The 22292-nt window shown below is 50.9% G+C and overlaps 1 protein-coding gene across 7 annotated transcripts in view; it reads left to right on the top strand.

Moving 5' to 3' along the window:
• Hdac4 (histone deacetylase 4) overlaps nt 1-22292 on the top strand; it is a 255217-nt gene that overhangs the window by 25241 nt on the left and 207684 nt on the right. For 6 of the 7 annotated variants that reach the window (XM_047543426.1, XM_047543427.1, XM_047543430.1 and 3 more), the window contains exon 2: nt 6751-6989. In XM_047543426.1, coding sequence (XP_047399382.1) covers nt 6968-6989 — 22 coding nt within the window. In that variant the 5' untranslated portion in view covers nt 6751-6967. Of the gene's footprint in view, nt 1-6750; nt 6990-8324; nt 8436-22292 lie in introns of those variants that run through there. The other variant, XM_047543432.1, reaches the window with a different exon arrangement.

The raw sequence follows: 22292 nt of genomic DNA, 5'->3' as shown, positions 1-22292 counted from the left end.
TTAAAAAAAAATTCTGCAATTTTGATGGAGACTGCGTTGACTGCCAGTTAATCTGAGGAAACATTGACCTCTAGCCATATTGGATCTCCAGTTCATGTACACATGGTTTATTCCTTCATTTATTTAGACTTTAATTTCACTTAAAATGTTCTATAGTTTTTTATATAAAGCTTGTCTGCACCTTTAAATAGATTGAATCCTGGTCTTCACTGATATAGATGCTGCTATAAATGGTATCTTCTTTCCAAAGCTGCTTTTCTCCTTGTTGCTGGTTTGTGGAAATTCAGTAGATTTTGGTACATAGACCTTATGCCCAGTAATCCTGTTGGATCCTTGTAGGGGTCTGAGCTGCCCGTGACATACTGTCTGTGCGTGGCGACGCCATCCTTCCTTCCTTGCTTGCCTGCCTTAGGGCCCTAGTGAAGGCCTCAGCACAACTGGGGGTGCGAGTGGGCTTCTGCCCCAGCTCAGGGCGTGCTGGCCTGCTTTCAGCAGAGGAGTTGTGTTGGCTGCCCTGCGCTGGGTGGCTCTGGACTCCTGTCTTCAGCATTGGCTGCACCTCCAACAGCCTGGCGTCGGAGGCTGTGCGGGAACCCTCTGTACCTGGCACCACTGTCGTCTTTGCCAGGGACAGTGTGTCGGGGAGTGAGATGGAACCAGCTCCTCGCTCTGCCATGTTTCTTTGTGGCCACTTAATGCAACTTTTGAAAGAAATCCTCTTAAGGATTTACAGCCTGTAAGACTTCTGCTTTTGGTAAGGTTTATGGCTTATGTTGTGAAAGTAAGTCAACTAAAATTTCAAAATTTCCAAGTTGTGGAAGGGAAGAACAGGTAACCCTGGATCACAGTGTTGGTGAAAGAAATATTAGCACATACTTAAGCCATAGTGACACATTTGGTATCATTTATTCTATATGGAGCAGTAATAAAAATAAAGAGAAGTCTTTGTGTAGGTTTATGCCCAGTGTCAGAGGCCGCCCAGTTAGTGGGACAACCACACCTGTTGTTCTAAAGGTGCTTGTAAATTAGAATTATAGACTTCTCTCTCGGGCTCACCCAAACGTGGGCTTCTTATTTGTGTGGTAAGTTAGGAAGCTGACTGCTGCTTCTCGGTCAGCAGCCTGAGCTCTGGAGCCCTGTTCTTACTCCCCATGGCCAACCCCTCTGTGTCTGGCCTCCTGCTCCTGGGAAGAAGGACTCTCAGATCGTGGGCACAGAGGGTCTGCTGTAGGTTTTCAGAGTGGCTCCTGAGCCTCTGAGTGTCAGATGGTCTCTCAATTCCAGCTCCCCCTGGAATTTGGCTTTCTCAGGAGGCCACGGGCTCTGGTGTGTCCTGGCTTCGAGAGAGCCCTCATCGGTAGCTCCAGGGAGTGACCATTTCTGGCTGAGAAGGACCCTGGAGCTGGGTGTGTCCCTGAGTGGAGGACTGTGTCCTCCGAGCGTTCCTTAGCCACTGTGCATACCGCTGTCATCTTCGCCTGTCCAGCCTGCACGCCAGACTGCCCGGTGCGGAGACCCTCAGTGGGCTTCTGTTTCCCTTGTTCTGAAAAGCCCTCTGTTCTGAGCGAAGCGCAGTGCTGAAGCAGCTCCTGGTGCGGGTGCCATGGCGCGCCGCCCTCTGAGGGTGCGGTTGGTTTGTGCCTCGCAGCCTTGGTGAGGGGCGTGCCTGCAGCGGGGGTGGGTGTGGACTCGGAAGCTGCTGCTGCCGCCGGGTTGGCTTGGGTTGGCTTGGCTTTGCCCTTGTGTCGGTTTTCCAGGGCACAAGAGCTGTCTTTTTTTTAACGAGAAAAATACATCCGAATTCTGTAAAATACTACATTTAAACTACAAATATCTTTATAAACACATTTTTTCACTTAAATTTTTATTTCTTATCCAAAAAAATAGTTAAAACCCACCAGGATGTGGAAGAACCCAGGTGAACACAGACGCTGGGCAGCCGGCCGACTTGTTACCAGAGCGTCCCTCTCGCTGTGGGTGTGTAGCAGGTCACCTGCCAGGCGACCAGGCAGGGGGCATAGGCTGAGGACCCCAGAGCTGGCGAACATGGTGGCAGCCTCAGAGGAGGTCCCCCGGGTGCAGGGGTGCAGGGTGGAGGGCCGGAAGCTCCTGCGTGTGGAAGGCTTGGAGTGAGTTGGGGCATTATAGACCATAGGCTCTTGTGAGAAAGCTAAAAATTGGGAGAAAGTTAAAAATCAGGTGAGAAAAGGAAAGGGGGACAGGCATGGAACCCTGATTTTGGATTGGAGCATGAGGTTTTGGTGTAAAATGAAAAAGTAAGTAAATGTTAAAAGCAGAACAGAAAACCACGAAAATGCCAAAATATGGGGTGGAGGCTTGTCAGGAAAACACAAGGAGTTCTACCGGAGGGAGCTCTGGAGGCCCGCAGCGCGAGCAGGGGCAGCCCTGGTGCTGGCCATCAGCAGGGGAGCAGCTGCGTCCCGGGAAGGGCAGGCACCTGGGGTCGACCAGCGCAGGAGGGCTGACAGCCCTGTGACGGGGAGTGTGGGTCTCCAGGGCCGGCAGTTTGGCCGAGGGTCAGGTTCCTCGGCGTGCCCCCAGAGCCCTACTGCTGCCACGGTTGGCCCCTAGGGTCCCCCTGTGGTCAGTGTGTGTCTTCACTTGCTTTTCATGATCTGTCTGACTGGAGCCTTATCAATATTTTGCTTCAAGAAATTCTGTTAGATTTAGTGCTTTTTCTCTTTCCCATTGCATTGGATATGAGGGCGATCTGGCTGCGACATCTGTCACCCCATTGATCGCCAGGGTTGATTCGGCTGATCTGGCTGGCTAGGCGGGTGTCCCCTTCCTCCCATTGCATTGATATCTGATCTTTGCTATTATCTCTTTCTGCTTCTTTTGGGTTCATTTTGATTTTTTTTTTCTGATTTTTTAAAGTGAAACCTGAGACCATTGAGCTGAGGTTTTCTAATACAGGCATTCAACACTAACTTCCCTTCAAACCCTGCACATTTTGATATGTTGTCTCTTCATTTTTATTCATTTCAGTACACTTTCCAATTTGCTTTAATTTTCCCTTGACTTGTGAAGTATCTTTATTTAGTTCGCAAATATTTGGGGGCTCTCAGGTATCTTTCTGTCATTGTTTTCTGACTTAATATCCATCCGGTCAGAGAATGCCCGCCCGAGGCCTGGGGTTTGCGGAGGCTTGTGTGGTCTGAGGGGCGGTGCCAGGTGTCCGCTCTGCATGCCTGGAGGAGAGCAGGGGCGCGTCTGGTGGTGTCCCTTCCTCCTGCGCCTGTCTGCTTGTTCTGGCAATGACCGTGATCGCTGTGGGGACCTCGCTGCTCTGACTGCCGCGATGTCCCCTTCTCCGCGAGCGCCTCTGCTCCTGCCTCAGGGCTGAAGCGCTGTCTGCAGGAGTGGCGGTGTTGGCCCATCACCCCGCTGCCCTTGCTCCTCAGGCACCCCTCTTACATCTGCTTTGCCTTACACGAACGTAACCCTGCAGCTTTCGTTTGAGATAGTGTTTGCATGTTTTTCTGTCTTTACTTTTAATCTATTTGTGCCTTTTCACAAATTAATTTCAGCATTGCTTCCTGGCTGGGAGACAGGCTGAAGCATGTTCTGGAGCATTGCAGAGCGCACTTAGACTGAGCTGCAGGTCCTGCAGGCCAGCCCTGTGGTCCAGGTCAAGGCAGGAGATGGGCTGCTTCAGGAGCAGCGACTATCTGAAGCGCTCTGCAGACTGGCTCTGTTATGAAGTGTGTGCTCTGCTCTGAAGGCCGTTTTCAGCTTCTTTATCCCGCCCTGCAGACTTCGCTCTAGTTGGCTGTCTGGACAATTGGACGTGGTCATATTTGCAGTGAGCTTCGTTGTCCTGACTTAGGAGCTTCAGTTCTTCCTTTCAGCCTCTTCATCAAACTGTTGTCACCTTTTTTAAGTGGTAAAATTCTACATTTACAGAACTTTAAGAATATAACTTTTTTTTTTTGAACTTTGGTAATGTTTTTTTTAGTTTAGATTTTTGTAGTATGCTGGTTACAAAATAACATAGTTTAGAAGCCTCCAACCTTATTTTTCTCCTAAGCTCTAGTAATTTTAGTGTACAGTTTTTCTGAGTGTGAGGTTCTTCCAGAACATACATATTGTCTTGTAGCAGAAACTCCTGGGTTCTGTTTAATCTGCAGATGGGAGAAGAGAAAGGTTCTTCTGGGTCTGGCCATTTTGCAGAAAGCCTGCCAGACACTGGGCACTTGGCTAGGAGCCAGACATGTGGACTTGCTGGAGCCAGGGGCCTGAGAAACAGTTGGCCAGGATGAGGGGGAACAGAGTGTGGCAGGGGAGAGCAAGACAGCCCCTGGATTGCCCTCAGGTCTGGAAGAGCTGTTCTTCCAAGATACCGAGGACCTGTCAGAAAGGTGGCTCAGAAGGTGGGGCAGAGGGAAGTATCCTGGAATGTCTATGAATGTATTTCTGAAAGTGACGTAAAATCTAAATCAGGACATTTTCAAAAGACTGCCAGGAGAAGACACAGTTGTAGATACAAGAGCTGGGGATCATGAGGGGGAACAGGCTGAGTGGAAGAGATAAGGGTGAGTTATCAAGGAAGGTTTAATTAAACTCTGTATCAGAAGCCATAAAGAATCAAGCTGAGATTGTGGGAAGTAGCAACCACAGTCATGTTGGGAACATACTAGAGGGGCTGCCCGGAAATGCAGAATAAACAGCAAATGTGTCAGTGGTGAGAGGGGCCAGATCCAATGGGGAGGTTCCAGCCCATAGCATAGGAATCTCTGAGTGAGCCAGAACAGGTTTAATAAAAATAATAATTAAAGATGTAATTGAAGAGCATTTTCCTGAGCAGAAAGACCAGTATGTATTCAGAGGGTCATGCTTTGAGCAAAATAAATGAGACTCTTACCCATACATCTTCTGAGAACATTTTGTGAATTTCAAGGTTAAAGACATGCTAGCAGAACCCAGGCAGAAGAAAGCGACAACATCATCATCAAAACTTGATTCTCCAAAGTTGACCTTGGTGGGTACCACAGTCAGGCCTACCTAAGAGTTCTCCAAAGTTGACTTGGTGGGTACCACAGTCAGGCCTACCAAAGAGTTCTCCAAAGTTGACCTTGGTGGGTACCACAGTCAGGCCTACCTAAGAGTTCTCCAAAGTTGACTTGGTGGGTACCATAGTCAGGCCTACCTAAGAGTTCTCCAAAGTTGACCCTGGTGGGTACCACAGTCAGGCCTACCTAAGAGTTCCAGGCATGGGGATTAATGTCTGAAAGGCTTGAGGGGGACATCTTGGTGATCTAAGGCTTTTATACCCAGCTAAGATTGTGTGTGTGTATGTGTGTGTGTGTGTGTGTGTGTGTGTGTGTGTGTATATGCTGTGTCCTCTGAGATTTACAAAGCTTTAGCAGAATTACAAATTTATGTTATCTTTAAGAAAGTTTCTTTCAGACCAAGAGTTGAATAAAAATTTTGAACCTAAGATTAGTGTCACTGTGTTGTCTAAGAAAATAACCAGATACAAATCAGTGCTTATAATAAGACGAATCACAGAGTTGTGGTTAATGTAAAATTGGAAACTACCTGAACAGCTGCCTGCGGGGGCAGTTCTTGACACATGAATTGGTTAGGGTTCTTCAGCTATAGTCCTTGGTGGGGAGGGGGTGGATTCTTGAATGACTAGATGAGGCAAAGGAATTCATGGCAGTCTTAAAGGAAGAGGCTCCATAGATGCTCCCATCAGTCAGGAGTCTTGGGAGGCACCTTTGAACTTGCCTCTGGGGCTCTTTGTGATGAGTGGTCCTTGGAGGACTCAGGTTTTGGGAGGACTCTGGTAAATCTGTGTCTGAGAACAGTGCCCTCCAGTGGGGGGGCAGTGCCTCCTCACGCAAGCACTGTTAGTGACGCAGAAACCGCTGGTGGGGAGTAGGAGCTGTGTGAGCAGTTGTTCCTGTGGGCAGGAGGCGGAGAACTGTGTCCGTGTCACCAGGCCCTGCCTCTGTCCACACAGGGATGCACTGTACTCGCCTGGGAGGATCGTGCGTTACTTTTATCATCAGAAAGTGAAGAGCAAGTTCTGAGAAAGTGGTAGTTGTGAGGACAGAAATGTAGGGAAGGATTTAGGATCCCGTGCTAAGTGGGGGAAGCTGATGAATGAACTCCTGTGGCGGCAGCCATGTGCATGCCAGCCTGTGCCACGCAGGCTGGGTGGGCGGCATCCGCGGAGAACCTGGTGGGGCGGCTGAGAGGGATTTCTCTTTTAACATGTTTCCCTTCACATTTATTGCACAAAATAATGTAGTTCTGAATAGATTTGTAACAGTTTGAGGATAGTGAGCCGCTTCCTTCCAAAGGCATGATGGTGGGGAAGCTTCTACCACGGCTCTAGAGGAGAGGTCAAGGCCGGGTTTGGTCCCCAGGGCCATTGGTCCCTCTGGAGGCATTTTTGTTGTTGTCTTGGAGGGCATGCTCCTGGCATCTGTTGGGTGGAGGCCAGAGTGCTGCGGGGAGTCTTATGTCATGGACGGCCCCACACCACAACAGCTGAGCTCCTCGCACGGGGTTGGTACGACTCTCCATCAGCATCTTTGCACGTGTGTGATTTGCAAACAAAAATCCCTCCGGTTTGTTTTGGTGGAAAGGGCTCCACTTGAGCTGTTGGCCCATCCCTGGTGGAAGCAGGAGTGAAGAAGTGAATGGTGTTCCTCGTCAGATCCGCTTTCCAGGCGAGGCCTCCGGGCCCTAACCGGCCTCTCTTTTCTAACCGTGCAGGTCATCTTCGGGAAGACGGGCGAAGACCTCTGCCCTGTGTGGATCACGTGGCTCTGAGACGCTGTCCGTGAGGCTCGGAGTTTGCACGGCTGCGGCCCTCCCCTCCAGGTTTCTGTACTTGTGTGCTGGTGGAGTTTGGAGCTCTCTGGAGCTCTGGTTTACGTGGGGATTTTGAGCCATTTTGAATCGTTAAAGGTGCAGACGCTCGCTGCTAGCAATGAGCTCCCAAAGCCATCCAGGTAAGGCCTACCTCCTCCATTCTCTGCACACGGGGTCTTCTTTACAGAGGGCATGGATGGGGCTGTCTCCATACCTTGCTGACCACGTCTCACTCTGTCTTCCCTGACAATGGCCAATCGTTAGTTCACTGCCGTACCACATGCAGGTAGCTTGGTGTTTCCTCATCTCAGTGATGGGGGTCTGGTGGGGATTTGGGAGCAATTGTTTTGATTTGCAGGCTGACTTGAGTAGCAGTTTCCTTGATGCCAGGAGAAAAGAACTGCTCTTGAGCAAGGTGAAGTCTGAAGGTTGGCTTGTGATTTTTAGTTAGTTGCTCACTCCAGAGTTTCTTGTTGAGGTGCTTTGGTAGTGGGAATGCTTCCTTGGTGGTCCTGGGTGGAGTGTGGGAGAAGCCTATGCTGTGCACACATAGGAGTTGCTTGTGGAGTCTGTGGTTTGCTACAGGGTGCTCCTGCACAGTATTAGGGCTGTAGGGAGGAAGGGGTTTATCCAAGGTCACAGAGCTGGGAGTGGTTGAATGGAACTGGTCCTCAGCTCCTGGGGCATGTGGGGGCACAGACGGGGCTTCACACCTTAAGACTTGGAGAGTCGTGGTACACGCACTGCACTAAGCCTGGGGAGCCCTGCCCGTTGCGCCTGAAGGTGTGGGCTTCTCCTGGAGGCACCACTGCCAGCTGCCCTTCCTCCAGTCACCCAAGGCATCTTGCCCGTAGGGTGCACAGAGTCAGCATCTGCCCACATCTAGACAAGAAGCTGGACTGATGGCAGGACCCCGCCAAAGCCCTGAGCCTCTGTCTGTGCAGCTCCCCGTGGGATTGCGCAGAATGTCACATATGCCCTTGGCATGGCCACCTTTCCGGAAAGCTCTGGAGGGCAGGGTCCAGGCTTTATCTAGATAGGATTCAAAGTGTTCATGTATTGATTGATATGAAGAAATGGATCATGATCGCTACAGGGAAAATGTGAGCTCTGTGGACCGAGGTGCACCGGTGGGCATGGCGCATGGCTCTGTCTGCTCTGGAGGGCTGCTCTGGAGGTGGGGTGTGCCTCTTTCCTGCCTGTGAACATGAGTGTTATGTGTATGTGCATTTTACAGGGCTTAATCCTGTATGTGGGGTTCTGTGTTTGTTTCTCCCATTTAAATGTATTACGAGCATCTTTGATGTAAGTACGTATATAAATCTAATGTTCTTTTTGATAGCTTGTAAATGGCTATTTATGTGATTGCAGCACTTTTTATAACAGCCTTAAGTTGGCATTAAACAATTGCTATATGTGTATTTTGTGCACTTACATGGGACAAATTCTAAGAAGCAACTGCTGGGTCAGCGGACGTGTGTTTAAGATGTCTTCAGGTTTGCCCTGAGGTCGCCCGGAAGCGCGTCTCAGCTGGTCTCCCTGATGACACTTCAGGAGGAGCTCTGTTTTCCCTACTTTGCAATGCGGTAAGTAGTGCTGGGCAGGCTGAATCTCTTTGATTTTTGTTAGAGCTGGGGAAGTTATCTTGTCCCACTTCTGTTTAAGTGGGGATGCACACTTTCGTATGATCTGGTATAGGCACCCTCAGGTTTTGTGTCTGCCATCCAAACGTTTGAAGAAAGGTGTGCCCTTCTTTTATCTGAAGAAGAGCCGCGTATGCAATGATCTGAGTTCAGTGCTCCTGGGCATTGTGCGTCTGCCTGGGAGTCTCCGCCACTGTTGCCGTGCTTCACAAATCTGGATAGCTTTCCCTTTTATTTTTTTACATCTCTGATTTCTGGGAAAAGTGAATTTTTCATCTGTGATTATAGTTTCATGATATTCCATTTCCTCTATTAATCATTTTGTAATCTATGTTTCAGTTGGTTTCTTTGGTGCTTAGAATGAATGGCTGTTGTTTTGGTAGACCAGGTCCCTTATCAAAGTACAATGTCTTTCTCTTTATTGAATATTTATTTGCCCAGTAGTTCACTTTTTCTCATAAAAATATTTCTGCACTGGTTTCTTAGAGCATCTCCCATGGCCTTTTCTGGATGGTTCCTGGCTTCTTGTCTAAGTCATCTCTCTAAACTGGACAGCTGGGCATTAGCCCTGATCCTCTGGGAGTCTTTACCTTCTGGTGAGGGTTTTCGCTCATGGATCTGCGTTCATTTCCCTGGCCTGCTGGGCGCTGTGTGGCACTGCCAGTTGCGGCCCTCCGCTGTGCCCTTGGCAGTGGGGCCTGGTGAAGAGAGGGCAGGGCTGTATGCCTGTGGTGGTGTGCTGGGCCAAGGGCACTGCTGCTTCCCCAGCCCTCAGGACTCCTGCAGGTGTCTTCCCTGCACCCACGCACTGCTCCCCAGCCCTGTACGCCAGCCCTGCTGCTTCATCCCAGCACTGTGCTGGCCTGGGCCCACCTCCTTTGCCAGTCTGCTGTAAGTCCTTGCTGGTGACCGTCTGCCCATCAGAGTGATTCCATGAGGTTTATGGTTTCCAGGAAATCCTCCAAGGTTCCTGTCAGTTGATGTACCTGCTCACCCACTGTCAAGCATTGCTGTAAATCTTTCCACAATTTTATTTTTATTTTGTCATTTTAGTGGATTTTAGGGAGGAACAGAAATAATACCTAGTCACTCAATTTACTGTCTCTTTCCTCCTTTCTTCCCTTGCTCCTTTCCTTCTTTTCTCTTACTCTCCCCTTCTCCCTCCTCCCTCCCTCCCTCTTTCTTTCTCTCTCTGCTGAGGATCAAGCCCAGGACTTCGTGCGTGCTGAGTACGTGCTCTACTACCACTGAGCTTTAACCCCCGCCCTCCATCTGCCATCTTGAACAGATTTCTAGACGTTCAGGCAAAGATGGGGACTTGCCCTTTTTTTTCTTTTCCTCACGCCTGGGAGGAGAGTCTTCTCCCGTGCTCAGTTGCAGCCATGGGCTCGTCTTTGCACAGTGTGCCCAGGGTCCTCTCTCCTGGCTGGCTTCTGTCTGCAACCTTGCCTGCCTGCCTGCTCAGCCCTGCGTGGCCTGGGGCAGTGCTGCAGCACCTCCAGCCCGCAAGATGCAGCTGCCATTGGCTCTCTCACATTAGCAGTGCAAGCTGGCTTTGCCCTGGAGATAAAGCAGCCTTTTTATTTTATGTGTGTAAGTCGTCTTTCCCCTGTTTTTCCTTTACACTCCCTCTGGTGCTGGGTGAGGTATGCGTTATGATTTTATTGCCGTTCGTTCTGAACTTTGCCAGAGCCAGGCCCTGGCTCTTTGACGTAAAAGCCGCTTAGCTGTTGGGATTTATTGCTCTAAATGACTGTTTCTGGTGCTGTGAGCAGCCTGGGGAGAAGCTTGGGTTGATGGTGCTTGTGAGAATCTCTTTGGAGGGAGTCTCTGAAAGACCCTTCTTGCCCAGCCCAGTGCTGCAGCCTTTCCCAGTCGCAGTGTGCAGAGACAGGCTGGGAGGAATGCATAGGCACAGAGCGCGTTGGAGGTGCGTCCCCAGTGCAGCCCAAGAGCAGGGGTCAGGTGCCTGCCTGGTCTGCCCATGGCACAAGCAGTCTCTCCTTCCTCGTTTCCCGCCAGTGACCCTTGCCTTATCTTCCCTTGGGTTAAGCTCGCCTAGGATCTTAGTGCCTGGCCACCAACCCTGCAGTGTACTCACCTGTCATCTGGACACCCCTGCCTGGAGCGTCCTGCGAGAAGCACTCTGACTCTCAGGGAGCCCACGACAGAGTGCTGGATGCATTCCTGCCCCCAAGTGAGGCCTCGATGGGAAGCTGGTCAGGCAGGGTCCATGTCCTTCAGACCTTCAGGGTCCTGCCCCTCCCGGGATCTTGGCCGGGAGTATGGGTGGTGTTCAATTAAAAAGAAAGTCACGTCTTGAGGGAAGCGTGTATAATTCAAGATCAGTGCTTTAATTTGGACTACGTTCTGCGCAGTTTGAAGCACCGTGTCCACATGAAAGCAGCTCAACTCTGTCAACAGTAGCGTAGTGGTTAGCGAGTGCAGGTCTTCTGGTTTCTGCCAGCCACTGTCAAGGTCCATCTCGTGAGTCTCCCAGAAGGCTCTGCCTTCTGGTGCGGCTGAGCTGGGGCCTGGGATCCTTCAGGCTCCACATTCTGTTCTTCATTTTTCTGATCTGGATTGAATCTGTTTATTTCAACCGGTTTGACTGCCAAAGGTTATTATATGTTAATACAGAAATTGTCTCGCGAAGGAATATTTATTTAGTATTTGCCTCATCTTCTGCAATGGTTGAATATTTCAGGAATAGTGCCAGTGTTTAAGGGGAGAAAGTGGATTTTGTGGTCCTGGGATTGACACTGATGTCAGTTCTGAGCTACTGTGACAAGCGGGTTGTGGACCCTGAGGGAGGGTCTAGAGGCAATTCTGGAATTGAGTGGCCAGAGAGACCCACGCCTTGGCCCTTGGAGAGCTGTGTAGGAGCAGGTAGAGCCAACTGGGTGGAGGCCTGGGATCTTAGCAAGGGGACAGGGCCTGAGTTCGGAGGGCTGGGGAGTGGCAGGCCACAGTCTGAGAGGAGCTGCTTCCTGGCCATCCAGAAAAGGCACAGGAAAGGCCCAGCATCTGGTGGATGTGGGGGATCCTGGCAGTGGGGATGTGAGATTGAGGCAAGCACAGGGGACCGTAGGCTGCTGCTTTAGAGAAGGACACAGATGCCTCAGGCAGTTGACTAAAGTCCAGTGGGCACCTGTGGTCCTTGGAGGCCCCATCTGCTTCCTGGGAGGAAGGCTGCCCACTGTTCCCCTGTGTCCTGACACCCGCTGTGGCCAGCCCGTCCTCTGGCTCCTCCAGCCACCCACAGGGCAGCACCCACAGCTCTCCATTTGTCCCCCGGCTTCTCCACACCATCATCATCTGGCTCTTAATCAGTCAAGATTTGTTCTGAAAATCATGTAGACATAAGGACTTATTTTTCAACATACTTCTTTTTTTTTCAACCCTCAAATTGTGTTTTGTCTTTTAAAAATCATGAATTCTCAGTTGCAATGAAGAGCTCAGAAAATTCACTGTCAATGGAGCATTGATGGTTTGTTTTGGCAATTCTCTGAGAATTCTTATACAGTTTGTGGAACATTTGCATTTGTGTCCTTTTTTCAAAGCCACCATTGTCGAAATGCAAATTTCTGAGTTCTGAGATGCTGAATGTTGGATGATTAATGATATTGAAATTTAAGAATGAACTCCTGGTATGTATTTGACATAGAAAACCCCATACGAGAATCATTAGAAGCCATTGAGCACAGTGTGGCGGTGGAACAGAAAGGCCATAATTGCGGCGCCTGGTGGTGGGGGCAGGTCGTACGTGGACAGGTGTGCAGATGCGCAGCCGCCTCCACTCGCAGGCTGGGCAAGGCTGGGAGCTGCCTCTGTTCAACGTAGTCATTTAAAACTTGCGGTACCAAGAGGTTGGCAGTGATTGCTGGCTTGTTCTGGTCAGCTTGCAGGACCAGAACGGGCGGCATGCGTTTCTGGCTGTGCCCTCCTGTTGCTGCACTTGTGTGACTGGTGGCCCTGAAGTGGGCTGGAGCACCACTGTGCGGGTGAGGACACCGATTCGGGGCCGTCACGCCCAGGCTGTGGCCGGACAGCAGGCAGAGATGGCTGGACTTAGAATCCAGTCTCCTGTCCCTGAGGGACATGCACTGCGCTGTGTGCAGAACACTGGGCACTGGGAACCAGGTGGGCAGGAGCAAAGGCCTCCCCTTTGGATGGTTTGTGCCATGAGAGGGGGCGGCCAGGGCTTGGAAGCCCCCAAAGGCCGTGTGGGTTTAGGGAGATTTCCTCCACGAGAGGTGGCTAGCTGAGTGGGGCCTGGCAGAGGAAGTTAGGGCTCAGCGAGGCAGGTCAGGAGGGTCTGGGTGGGAAGTGCTGCTAAGGTCTGTGGGGCTGTGACTTGTCACCCCCTGTTCAGTGACCTTGCCCTCATGGTGGGCGTGGGGAAGGGATCCTGGCCTTCCGGTGTCTGGCACCCTGGCCTCGTGTTGGTGCCACCTGGTGTTGAACTGGGCGTCAGTGAGCCTGGTCGACTGTCCTGGAGTGCTGGGCCTCTGCTGTTGGCACTGCACCTCGCGTATTTCCGTGCGCCGTCTCTGAGCTTTCTTCGCTAGTCTTCAGAAAGCTGGATTGGAGGAGTTGACCAGGCCACCTGATGTACCATATCAGCGTGAACATTGTGGTTGAAACATCATTTTACTTCCACTCAGCGGCATTCTTTTGCCTAGTTTATGAATACATGTAATAAATGGGTGCTTTTATGAAAACTATAGTGCTTTAGATAGAAATCAAATGAGGCAACTAAGCCTCCTGGAATCACATCTGACTTTGTGTTTTCTGACTTGAATGCTTTTAACCTCTTAATCAAGGAGACCTTGGGATCAGGAACCTTGAGCAGGAGGGAAAGGCAGCCTGGCAAAAAGGAAACTTCGGCCTGCTATCCCCTGCCTGCCCCTTCCTGGGAAGACCAGTACACACAAGCAAGAAAGCCTGCCTCCCGGAAGCCAGGTTCCGCAGCAGCCTGAGGTGGCCGCTGTTTTGGGAGGCTGGGGCAGTCTTGCTGGTTCCCAGGTGCTGGTTGGGACTTTGGGTCGCCTACAGCTCTTGGTGGTGGTCTTCTTCCTGCCAAACTCCAGGCTCCCTTAACCCCACTCCCCTCTGTTGCATCTCCACCCCGTGCTCTGTCCTGCTTTCATTGATGCTCCTAGCCTGGCTCAGGACTGGAGATGCCAGGCTAGTTGCAGTTGTAGAGCTTTGGGAGCGCATGAAGAACTGTCCAACCTTTCAGTCCCTTTCTAACTTTTACTGTTGCTATGTACTTCAACAGGTAGTAAGGCTTATTTAAAAGTGGTATCTGTATGCTTAGAAACTTTTATTTCTGTTCCGTTTGAATTAAGCCTTGTGAGAACCACATAAAGTTGGTTGAAGTGTCTGGATGTTCATGGTTTAGTTGGTCACCAATGCTTTCACAAGGGCCAGGTTAGGCTGTGACTCACTCAGTCTTGCTGGAGATGTGTCCAGCTATTATCCTCAGAGCCCTTCTCTAAGGGAGGTCTTGATGGGTAGCAGCTATTTTTGTGTTGTTATTTTTGAATTTCAGTCTCTTAGACCATTTTTTGGAAGTCCATTTCTTATGGACTGGTTGTTTCAGTGCTAACTCAGCCTATACTGCAATAAAACTTGAGGCAGTAGAACACAAAAACGGCTCACATGCTGGAAGCTGGAAGCCCAGGGTGCGGTGCCTCAGAGCCACAGCATATGGTGACATGGCTCTCTGGCTGCATCCTCGCAGGCAGAGGGCCGGCCTCCTTAAGGCTCAGGGGTGTGGTCTTACCACTGACTCATTTCCCAACAGCCCTGCTTCTTCCTGCTATCTCACCGGGTTTGGGTTCTGACATAGGAGGCCTAGGGGACACCAGCATCACACCATCATAGCAGGTACTAAAGCCAAGAGACCCAATGGCCTAAGAGCTTCAGGTTCCACTTTGATTAATTTGTCTTATAGCAGAGTGTGTTCCTATTTTGAATTTTCCTAAAAAATCCTTTGTAGAAATTGAACTTTTTACGTCTATGCTTGCCAGTGGCCTGTGGACTCAGTAGGGCTTGTGAGTTTCTGTTGGAGTTCAGAAAAGACCGTGGGGCCTGCTCTTAGTGCACCAGCCCTGTGGAGGTCGTCTCAGGAGCCATCCTGACTCTGACCTGCTCCTGTGAGAACGGGTGACATCAGGCTACGTGACGCAGGATTCTGGTGCTGCTCACTGTCTCCTGCACACCGAGTCCCCCTGGCTGACACACAGCCGCTGACCTTCCTGCTGCTGGCTGTGCTGTTGGACTGGATGCCTGCGGAGGCTCCATGTGGACACACAGGGGCAAGGGCAGCCTCTGCCCAGGTTGCTCTTGGTTCCCTGGCACTGCTTTGTTTTCAGTCTCACTGAGAGGACCAGGGAAGGGCGTGAGGGGTGTTTGACATTTTTCTTTCTTAGGTACTAGCGGGTAAGAAAGTTCTTAGCAAACTTGAGAAGGTGCTGGGGAAACTAGACACATGGAGAGCAGAGGGTCTCCTTGGGGAGTTCTAGTGCTGGGCCACAGAGAGGGGTCTTTATTTGGGGAGCATCTGGGACTCTGTGTTGAGAACTGGGTTGTTGGTGGTCATGGGGTCATGGTAGAACTGGGGGGTTGGGGACCTCCTGGAATTGCTTAGTGGATGTTGGCGCTGTCCTTAGATGTCAGGGAGCCTAGTTTTCTGAGTGTCTGTGTGACAGAAGGGAGTGTGACTGCCAAGCAGGGAAGGGGATCTTCAGAGGCCCCGTCTCCCCGGGTCTGGCAGCATCCTCAGGTGGCACAGGGCCACCTGGAGTGGAGGTTCTCAGTGGAGGGTGGATGTCCTCGTCAGTGGTCCTTCTCATGGGATCCTCATGTCTTTGCAGATGACTCTTCACTATTGGAACATTGTTCAGTGTGTGTGCACAGAAGTTGGTGTCCCTGAAGATGGCTTTTGACACCACTTTTAGGGGGTTGCAGTGGGATGGTAAGCAGCAGAGCTTGCCTGAGCACCAGCATTGGGGCAGGACTGGTGCTGGTGGGCGAGGCTGCTGTGGCCCTCACCATCCCAGGTAGCTCAGCCCTCAGGGAGTGCACAGACCTGGATTAGGGTGGCAGGCTGGGAGTTCTGTTGGGCTGCGCCTCTTGGGGTCCCTCTTTGTCCTCAGGGAACAGTCTAGTTATTCATCATATTCATGTCTTTGGTTCTCTTCTAGTTTCCCAGTCATTGAGAGTGTTTTGTACATTTCCATGATGGTGTGGAAAGGTTCAGGGCTGGGCTGGTCCATACTTCCAGGCCGGTAGCCCAGCTTAGTGCAGCTGAGGCTCTGCAAGATCTGGGGACATCCAAGCATGAGGACTCAGCCAGCAGCTTCCTGGGGCTGGGGACCTGCAGGTCCTGGCCTGGGTGTGCTGGGATCTTGTGGAGGGAGCAGCCTGATTTGCACCTTAGGGTGGCTCCTGTTGGTCTGGCTCATGGAAGGTAGCTGCCTGGCAGGTGGAGGATGTGTGTTTTTTCCCTGCACCAGCCTTCATGGGGCAGCAAGGAGTTTGGTGACCCTGTGTTTGTAGTCAAAACCCAGACCCTCCTGTGATGGAGGGCAGGGTAGCAGTCTTCATTGGCACAGGCAGGGACAGGAGGCCCAGAATCTGAGCAGGTGAGTTCATTTAAGACACTGGCTAAGATTGCTGATCAAGATAACACCTTTACCATCATTTTCTACAAAGCCAAGTTTTGTGTTTTCTGGTTTTATGTAAACTAAATATATAGTTTTCACAAGTTATTGTGAAATACCGGTAACCTGTACTGGTAGTTTATTTGGGTTTATTTGTAGTTTATTTGAGTACCTTTTAAATCAGGTTTACACATATGCTCTGACTGGAAACAACTCAACCCCTGGGAATCTGGACCTTAGCTCCTAGTAGAATCTCAACTTTGGGCAAGAGTTTTGAGACCTGGTGTGTTCATTGCAGGGCACTGCTCCAGAATCTTCCACCAATGGAGTGTTGGTGACTGAGTCTCATTCTTGCCTCCAATGCTTATTATGGAAACTTCTGGATTGACCAAGCTCAGAATCTCATTGAATGCTGTGGTCTCTTTTGGTGCCAAACTCTCCTTGTCAAAGACCTGGGGGTCCTGTAGCAGCAGATCTGGAGAATGGCCTCAGAAAAATGGTGTGAATTTTATCTTCTCATGTTCTGTGTAGTGAATATGTAAATTTTGAACACCAAATGTGTGTGTTATGGTTTGGATTTGATATGTCCCCCAAAAACTCATGTTTGAGACAGTGTAGGAAGGTTCAGAGAAGAAATGATTGGCTTATGCGAGCCTTAACCCATTCTGTGAATTAATCACCTGATAGGGTTGAGCGGTAACTGAAGGCAGGCAGGGCGTGGCTGGACCAGGTGGGGCATTGGGCCATGGCTTTGGGGTGTACAACAGTATCTGGGCAGTGAAGTCTCTCTCTGCTTCCTGATCTGATGTGAGCTGCCTCCCACCACCACTCTTGCCAGGATGTTCTCCCTCACCTTGAACCCTGAGGAATGCTCGGAGCCTGCTGTCTATGAACCGAGACCTCTGAAAGAACGAGCCCTCAAATAAACTTTTCCTTCTCTACAGTTGTTCTGGTCAGTTCTTTTAGTCACAAAACCTGACTAAAACAGCTCTTTTTGGGTTTTCAGGTCCATCATAAATAATGTGAACTCAGCGCTTGTTAGATTATTGTCAAACAGATGCTGCTTGATGTCTCCCCTAGCACATGCTGGGCAGGGGCAGGCTTGAGAACCACAGCGGTCACTGAGCCGTTGCAGAGGTGGGAAAGGCCTCAGTCACAGGAATTTCACGTTCTGACTGAGGGGCCTGGAGGCTGTGGGAAGACTTGGAGCAAGAGGAAGGGCTGAGGGGTAGAGGTGTCCTCTGCCCAGATGGTGCTCAGGCCCCTGGGGCACAGCAGCTGTGGATTGAGGGGGGGTGCCCGGGAAGTCTCAGAAGCACTGTGCTTTGGAACTGAGGTGAGGCAGGTCCAGCTGGTGACGCCACCCATGCCATCTCAGAACCGAGTTCTCAGGTTGTTTTTCCTGGGCCCTGAGCAGCCTCGGCCCCAGGTCAGCAGGCAGAGCTGAGGTGCTCCGGTCAGTCAGGGTGCTCCAGCTCTCTGCTTGGCCTGGCCTTCCTTGGGATTCTGGGCCAGAGAACCTCAGCTCTGTCTCCCTCCCCCTGCCCCTTTTCTTTTCCTCGTTGTTCCCCTTAAAGATGTAGTGTAGAGAAACAAGGCAGCTTTCCTACCTCTTGTTACCGCGGCTTGCCCCATGCCTGCCGCTCGTCCTTCCGGGGCTGAGCGTCAGACCTTAGCTGCAGCTCTCATCCTATGGGCTCATTCTGCTCCTGGAACGCTTTGTGACACACACAAAGCCGGGCTGCTGTGGGTGCGTCCTGTCTCCTCTGCCACCATACTTCAGGAGCAGAAGTTGGCTCTGGTCACGTGTGTGGATGTGCTGTGAGTCTGTCCTTGTCTTGGAGACCAGTGGGGCTCCCAGACGAGGGAGAGACTTAGAACCTCACAGCCAGCACAGCCGTCCAGCGTGGGACCAGGACGAAACTCATACTGTGGGCTCCTGGCCCCGCTCCCTTCCTCTTGGGGGGGGGCAGTCTGCAGAGACAGCTCCCTTGGTGGGTTTCTTGCACAGTGGACCCCCTTCTTGGAGCCCAAGTGTCCTTTCTACTGGGGGGACTGCTGAGTCCCCATTTGCACCCGATGCAGCACCTTCAGGGACTTGCTGTTCACACCACTCCCTTGGGACTGTTTGTGTGACAACCAGCTGTTCAATAAAACCAGTTTAGAGAGAGAGGTCCTGTTAATTCTAGTCCCTGAGTTTAGGATAGATTTGGCCAGAGTCGTGGTGTACGTCTCTATTCCCAGAGACTCAGGAGGCTGAGGCAGGGGGATTGCAAAGACTCGCTTGGCCACTTAGCAAGACCCTAGAAAAGCAAGAAAATAAAAAGAAAAACTTGCGTGATGAGAGCGGGGACTTATTCAGTGCCTTCCTCCCAGGAACCCTGACCCAGGTCCAGCACGCTGGGAGAAGAGCATCAGCTTCAGGAGGGTGCGTCCTCTAGTTGCCTGCCAGGTTCCCTAGTAGCCAGAGGCATCACATCAAAGCAAGGCTGAGACGCTGTCACAGTCAAGGGGCGTCTAAGGAAGGTGGCACCTGCATGTGACGTGGGATTCCTGGTGGGATCCTGGAGTGGAAAAGAGACAGCAGGAAACTCAGGAGTCAAGCCCTGGTGCTGGCTGCTTGTGGTCTGTCAGTGTGGTTCCTGGTGTGAGTGACCTGCCCCACAGGGGCCTGTAGCGGACAGGCTGCAGTGCTCTCTCCTGCCGGTCACTTCTCTTCTTCCCACACTTGTATTGGTGCACCGTGTAGATGTGTGTAAGGGTGTCACATCTTTGTGCATGTGCACAGCATGACCGTGTGATTTGGCCGGTGTCCCTGCCAGCCCTCTCATTTCTTCACGAGTGGTCAGCTCTTGGGGTGTTGTCGGAGCCTGCTGGGAGGCCGCGGAGGGGTTCTGTTCTGATGGTCAGCTCTCGGGTGTCGAGGGTGCCTGCTGGGAGGCCGTGGAGGGGTTCTGTTCTGAGAAGCTGTCCTCGTGCCCTCGTGCCTAGCTCTACTTCTTTCCTTGGGGTGGTTCTTGATTGGCAGTTTTCTCACTGTGTGTGGCTGTGGAGCCACCAGTCTAACAGGTCACTCCTGATGGGCGTTGAGTCTGTCCTCAGCTCTCCCGTTGCTGCTGTGCGTGCTGTGGTCCTGGAGGCTCCCACTGAGGCATCGCTGCCTCCAGGCAGTGCACAAGCCCAGGTGCCGAGTGTGGTGAGCCCTTCTCGGACAGCACCCGTGCTTGCTGCACAGGTCCAGAGGGAGCCTCCACCGCCCAGAGGCCCTGGTATTCCCGTGTATTCCTGTGCCTGGGAATTGCCATTCCAGCTTTTCACAGCCTGGGCTGGTTTTTATTGGGCGTGTGTTCGCAAGGCCTTTTGCCTTCCTTAGCAGGACCTCAGTGGGACTTGGCAGCCTGGGGCTTGGTTTCCGTGGTGTGTGTTGTTGTGGGAACCTCGGCTCTGCTGGCCCCCGCAACTCTGGTGTGGAGCTGGGCTGTGCAGTGCTGCTGCGGTGCTCTGCATGTGGCAGTGGGCCCTGGCGGCGCCACGCTGCCTGCGCTCTGGCCCGCAGTGCGGAGCCGGCCGCTGCTTTGGGCCCGCCATCACCTGTGCGGCACTGTCCGTCCTCCGTGGGCACCCTCGTAGTTTCATCTGTGTCCTTGGTTCTGGAGATGCTGAGCACACTCGTGTGAACCCACCCTCACATGACGCCCCTCAGCCATGGGCCTGTTTTCTTTCCTTTGCTGCTCACGGGAGGGTTTCGGGTGGATGTGAGCTTTGCCTCTCTGCCTCTTCCCTCTCTGCTCTTTTGCACCAGCCTGGATGGCCTTCTCTCTTCCTCTGCGTTTCTTGATGGGCAGATGTGGTGGGCTCTTGGGGTGTTGTTGGTGCCTGCTGGGAGGCCGTGGAGGGGTTCTGTTCTGAGAAACTGTCCTGGTACCGCTCGTGCTTAGGTTGCTGTTGCCCGGTTTCCTCTCTCTCAGATGGCGTGAGGCGAGATCGGACACTTGGGCGCTGTGTGTGCTTGGCCTGCATGTTTACAAGACACGTGCTTTCTCTTCTGCCTCAGTGCCCGTTGGGGGCCCGTTACTGGACTTGGCCTGGCCCATGGGACCACTCCCGTCGTGGGCCACAGTACCGTCCTGGCCACCTGGTTCTGTGATTACTCATCGTAGCACATGATGTGAGTCTCCAAACTTTTTTGAACTTTTGAAAGTGTCTCTTGAATTTTCTTAGCCTTTTGTATTTACATGCAAATTTTAAAGTCAGCTTTGCTATTTGAACAGAATTTCTGTTGATTTGCCTATGAAGTTCATTTGAGTTTTCCAGTCTCTGAATACTGTATGTATTTCACTTTGCGTCATCTTTCATTTCTTTTAGTCCACTTTGTTGTTTTAGCTGTAGAGTCGTTCTTTTGTTAGATTTACTTTAGGAGCGGCTTCCGTGCGTGCGTGGTGTGTGTGTGTGAGAGATGCGGTTTTCTTCTTAGATTTCATTCTCTCTGTGATGATCTTTAGAAATATAGTCTCTGTGCATCGCCTTGCCTCCAGGCACCTTGCTTATCGTTGCACTAGTTCATCTGTGGACTCTTTTGGGCCTTTGAAACATGCACACTCTGAAGAGTGGGCTTCTTGCGTTTTCTTGGCCGAGTGTCTGTCTGTTCCTGAGGCTTGGCCTGGACTCCTCCAGTGCCGAGCGACACTGGTGGTGATCATACGTGTCTTGTTTGTGTATCAAGGGGTTTCTTTTAGTATTTCATTATCATGTATGATCCTTGCTATAGGTTTTGTGTGAGTTAGTGAAGTTCTTATCTGTTCTTAGTTTGCTAAGAGTTTGTCTTGTGTACGTGTTAAGATATTGAGTTCAACCATGTGAAATTGCCAATATTTAATCTTGTATAGCCTACAAAAATGATACTCTCACTTGGTTCAGCTTAGACTTTTAGAATATTTCTTTTTCTTTTTGTGTTATTTCCCTCCCTAGTACTAGGATAGAACCCAGGGACACTTTACTATTGATCTACATCCCCAACCCTTTTTATTATATTTTTAGACAGGGTCTGCTAAGTCGCTGAGGCTGGCCTTGAACTTGTGATCTTCCTGCCTCAGCTTCCCGAGCTGCTGGGATAACAGGTGTGGGCCACTGTGCCTGGCTCTTTTTCTTTATGTATTACTTATAGATTTTTTCTGCTGTATTTGGTAAATGTGATGCATTGATTTTGAATGTTATTCCACCCTTACATTTCTGTGCCAACGATTATGACATACTGATGACTGATGGCCTTCCCTGTGCTCTTTTGAGTTTGTGATGGTGCCGTGGTGTGAAGAGAGTAGACGTTCAGTAGATGTTGAGGTTCAGACCTGACTTTTGATCTTTTCTCAGATTAGTGATGTATGGTTCGACGTGGCTGGGAGCCAAAGCTTCAGACAGCCACAGGACCAAAAAGCAGCCAGCCAGCCCCAGGCGAGTGCCGTGCTGGAAACCACGGCGTCCGGGGGAGGCTTAGGCGGCAGATGCATTTTTAACTTCAGCAGTATTTTCAGTTTACCATAGGAGTGTTGGGAGGAAAAGTCATTGTAAGTTAAAGAGCATCTGTATTCTGTTGAATGTTTTGCTTATATTCATTTTTGGTTTTTAATCTAAATTCTTGAATAAGATTGACCTGTGTCTTGGTCAACTTTTTTGTTGCTGTGACCAAAAGACCTGACAAGAACAGTCGCAGGATGAAAAGTTTATTTTGGCTTATGGTTTCAGAGGTTCAGTCCATCGATGGCCAACTCCATAACTCTGGGCCCAGGTGGGGCAGACCATCATGACGGAAGGGTGTGGTGGAGGAAAGCAGCTCAGGACATGACAGCAGGAAGCAGAGAGCTCCTCTGGTCAGGGACAACTTATAACCCCAAAGGCATGCCCCCAGTAACCCGCCTCCTCCAGCCACACTCTGCCTACCTACAGTTACCACCCAGTTAATCCATTCAAGTGGATCAGTGCACTGATTAGGTTACAGCTCTCATAGTCTGATCATTTCGCCTCTGAATGTTCTTGCATTGTGTCACACATGACGCCTCCTATCCAAACCGTAACACCTTGTAATTTTCTTTTCCTGAAATACCTTGTTTAATTCTTATACTAAAGTTATGCT

This window comes from Sciurus carolinensis, chromosome 3 (genome assembly GCF_902686445.1).
Source record: "Sciurus carolinensis chromosome 3, mSciCar1.2, whole genome shotgun sequence".
Lineage (NCBI taxonomy): Eukaryota > Metazoa > Chordata > Mammalia > Rodentia > Sciuridae > Sciurus > Sciurus carolinensis.
Note: the sequence above shows the minus strand (reverse complement) of the source record. Positions and strands in the feature narration are given on the sequence as shown.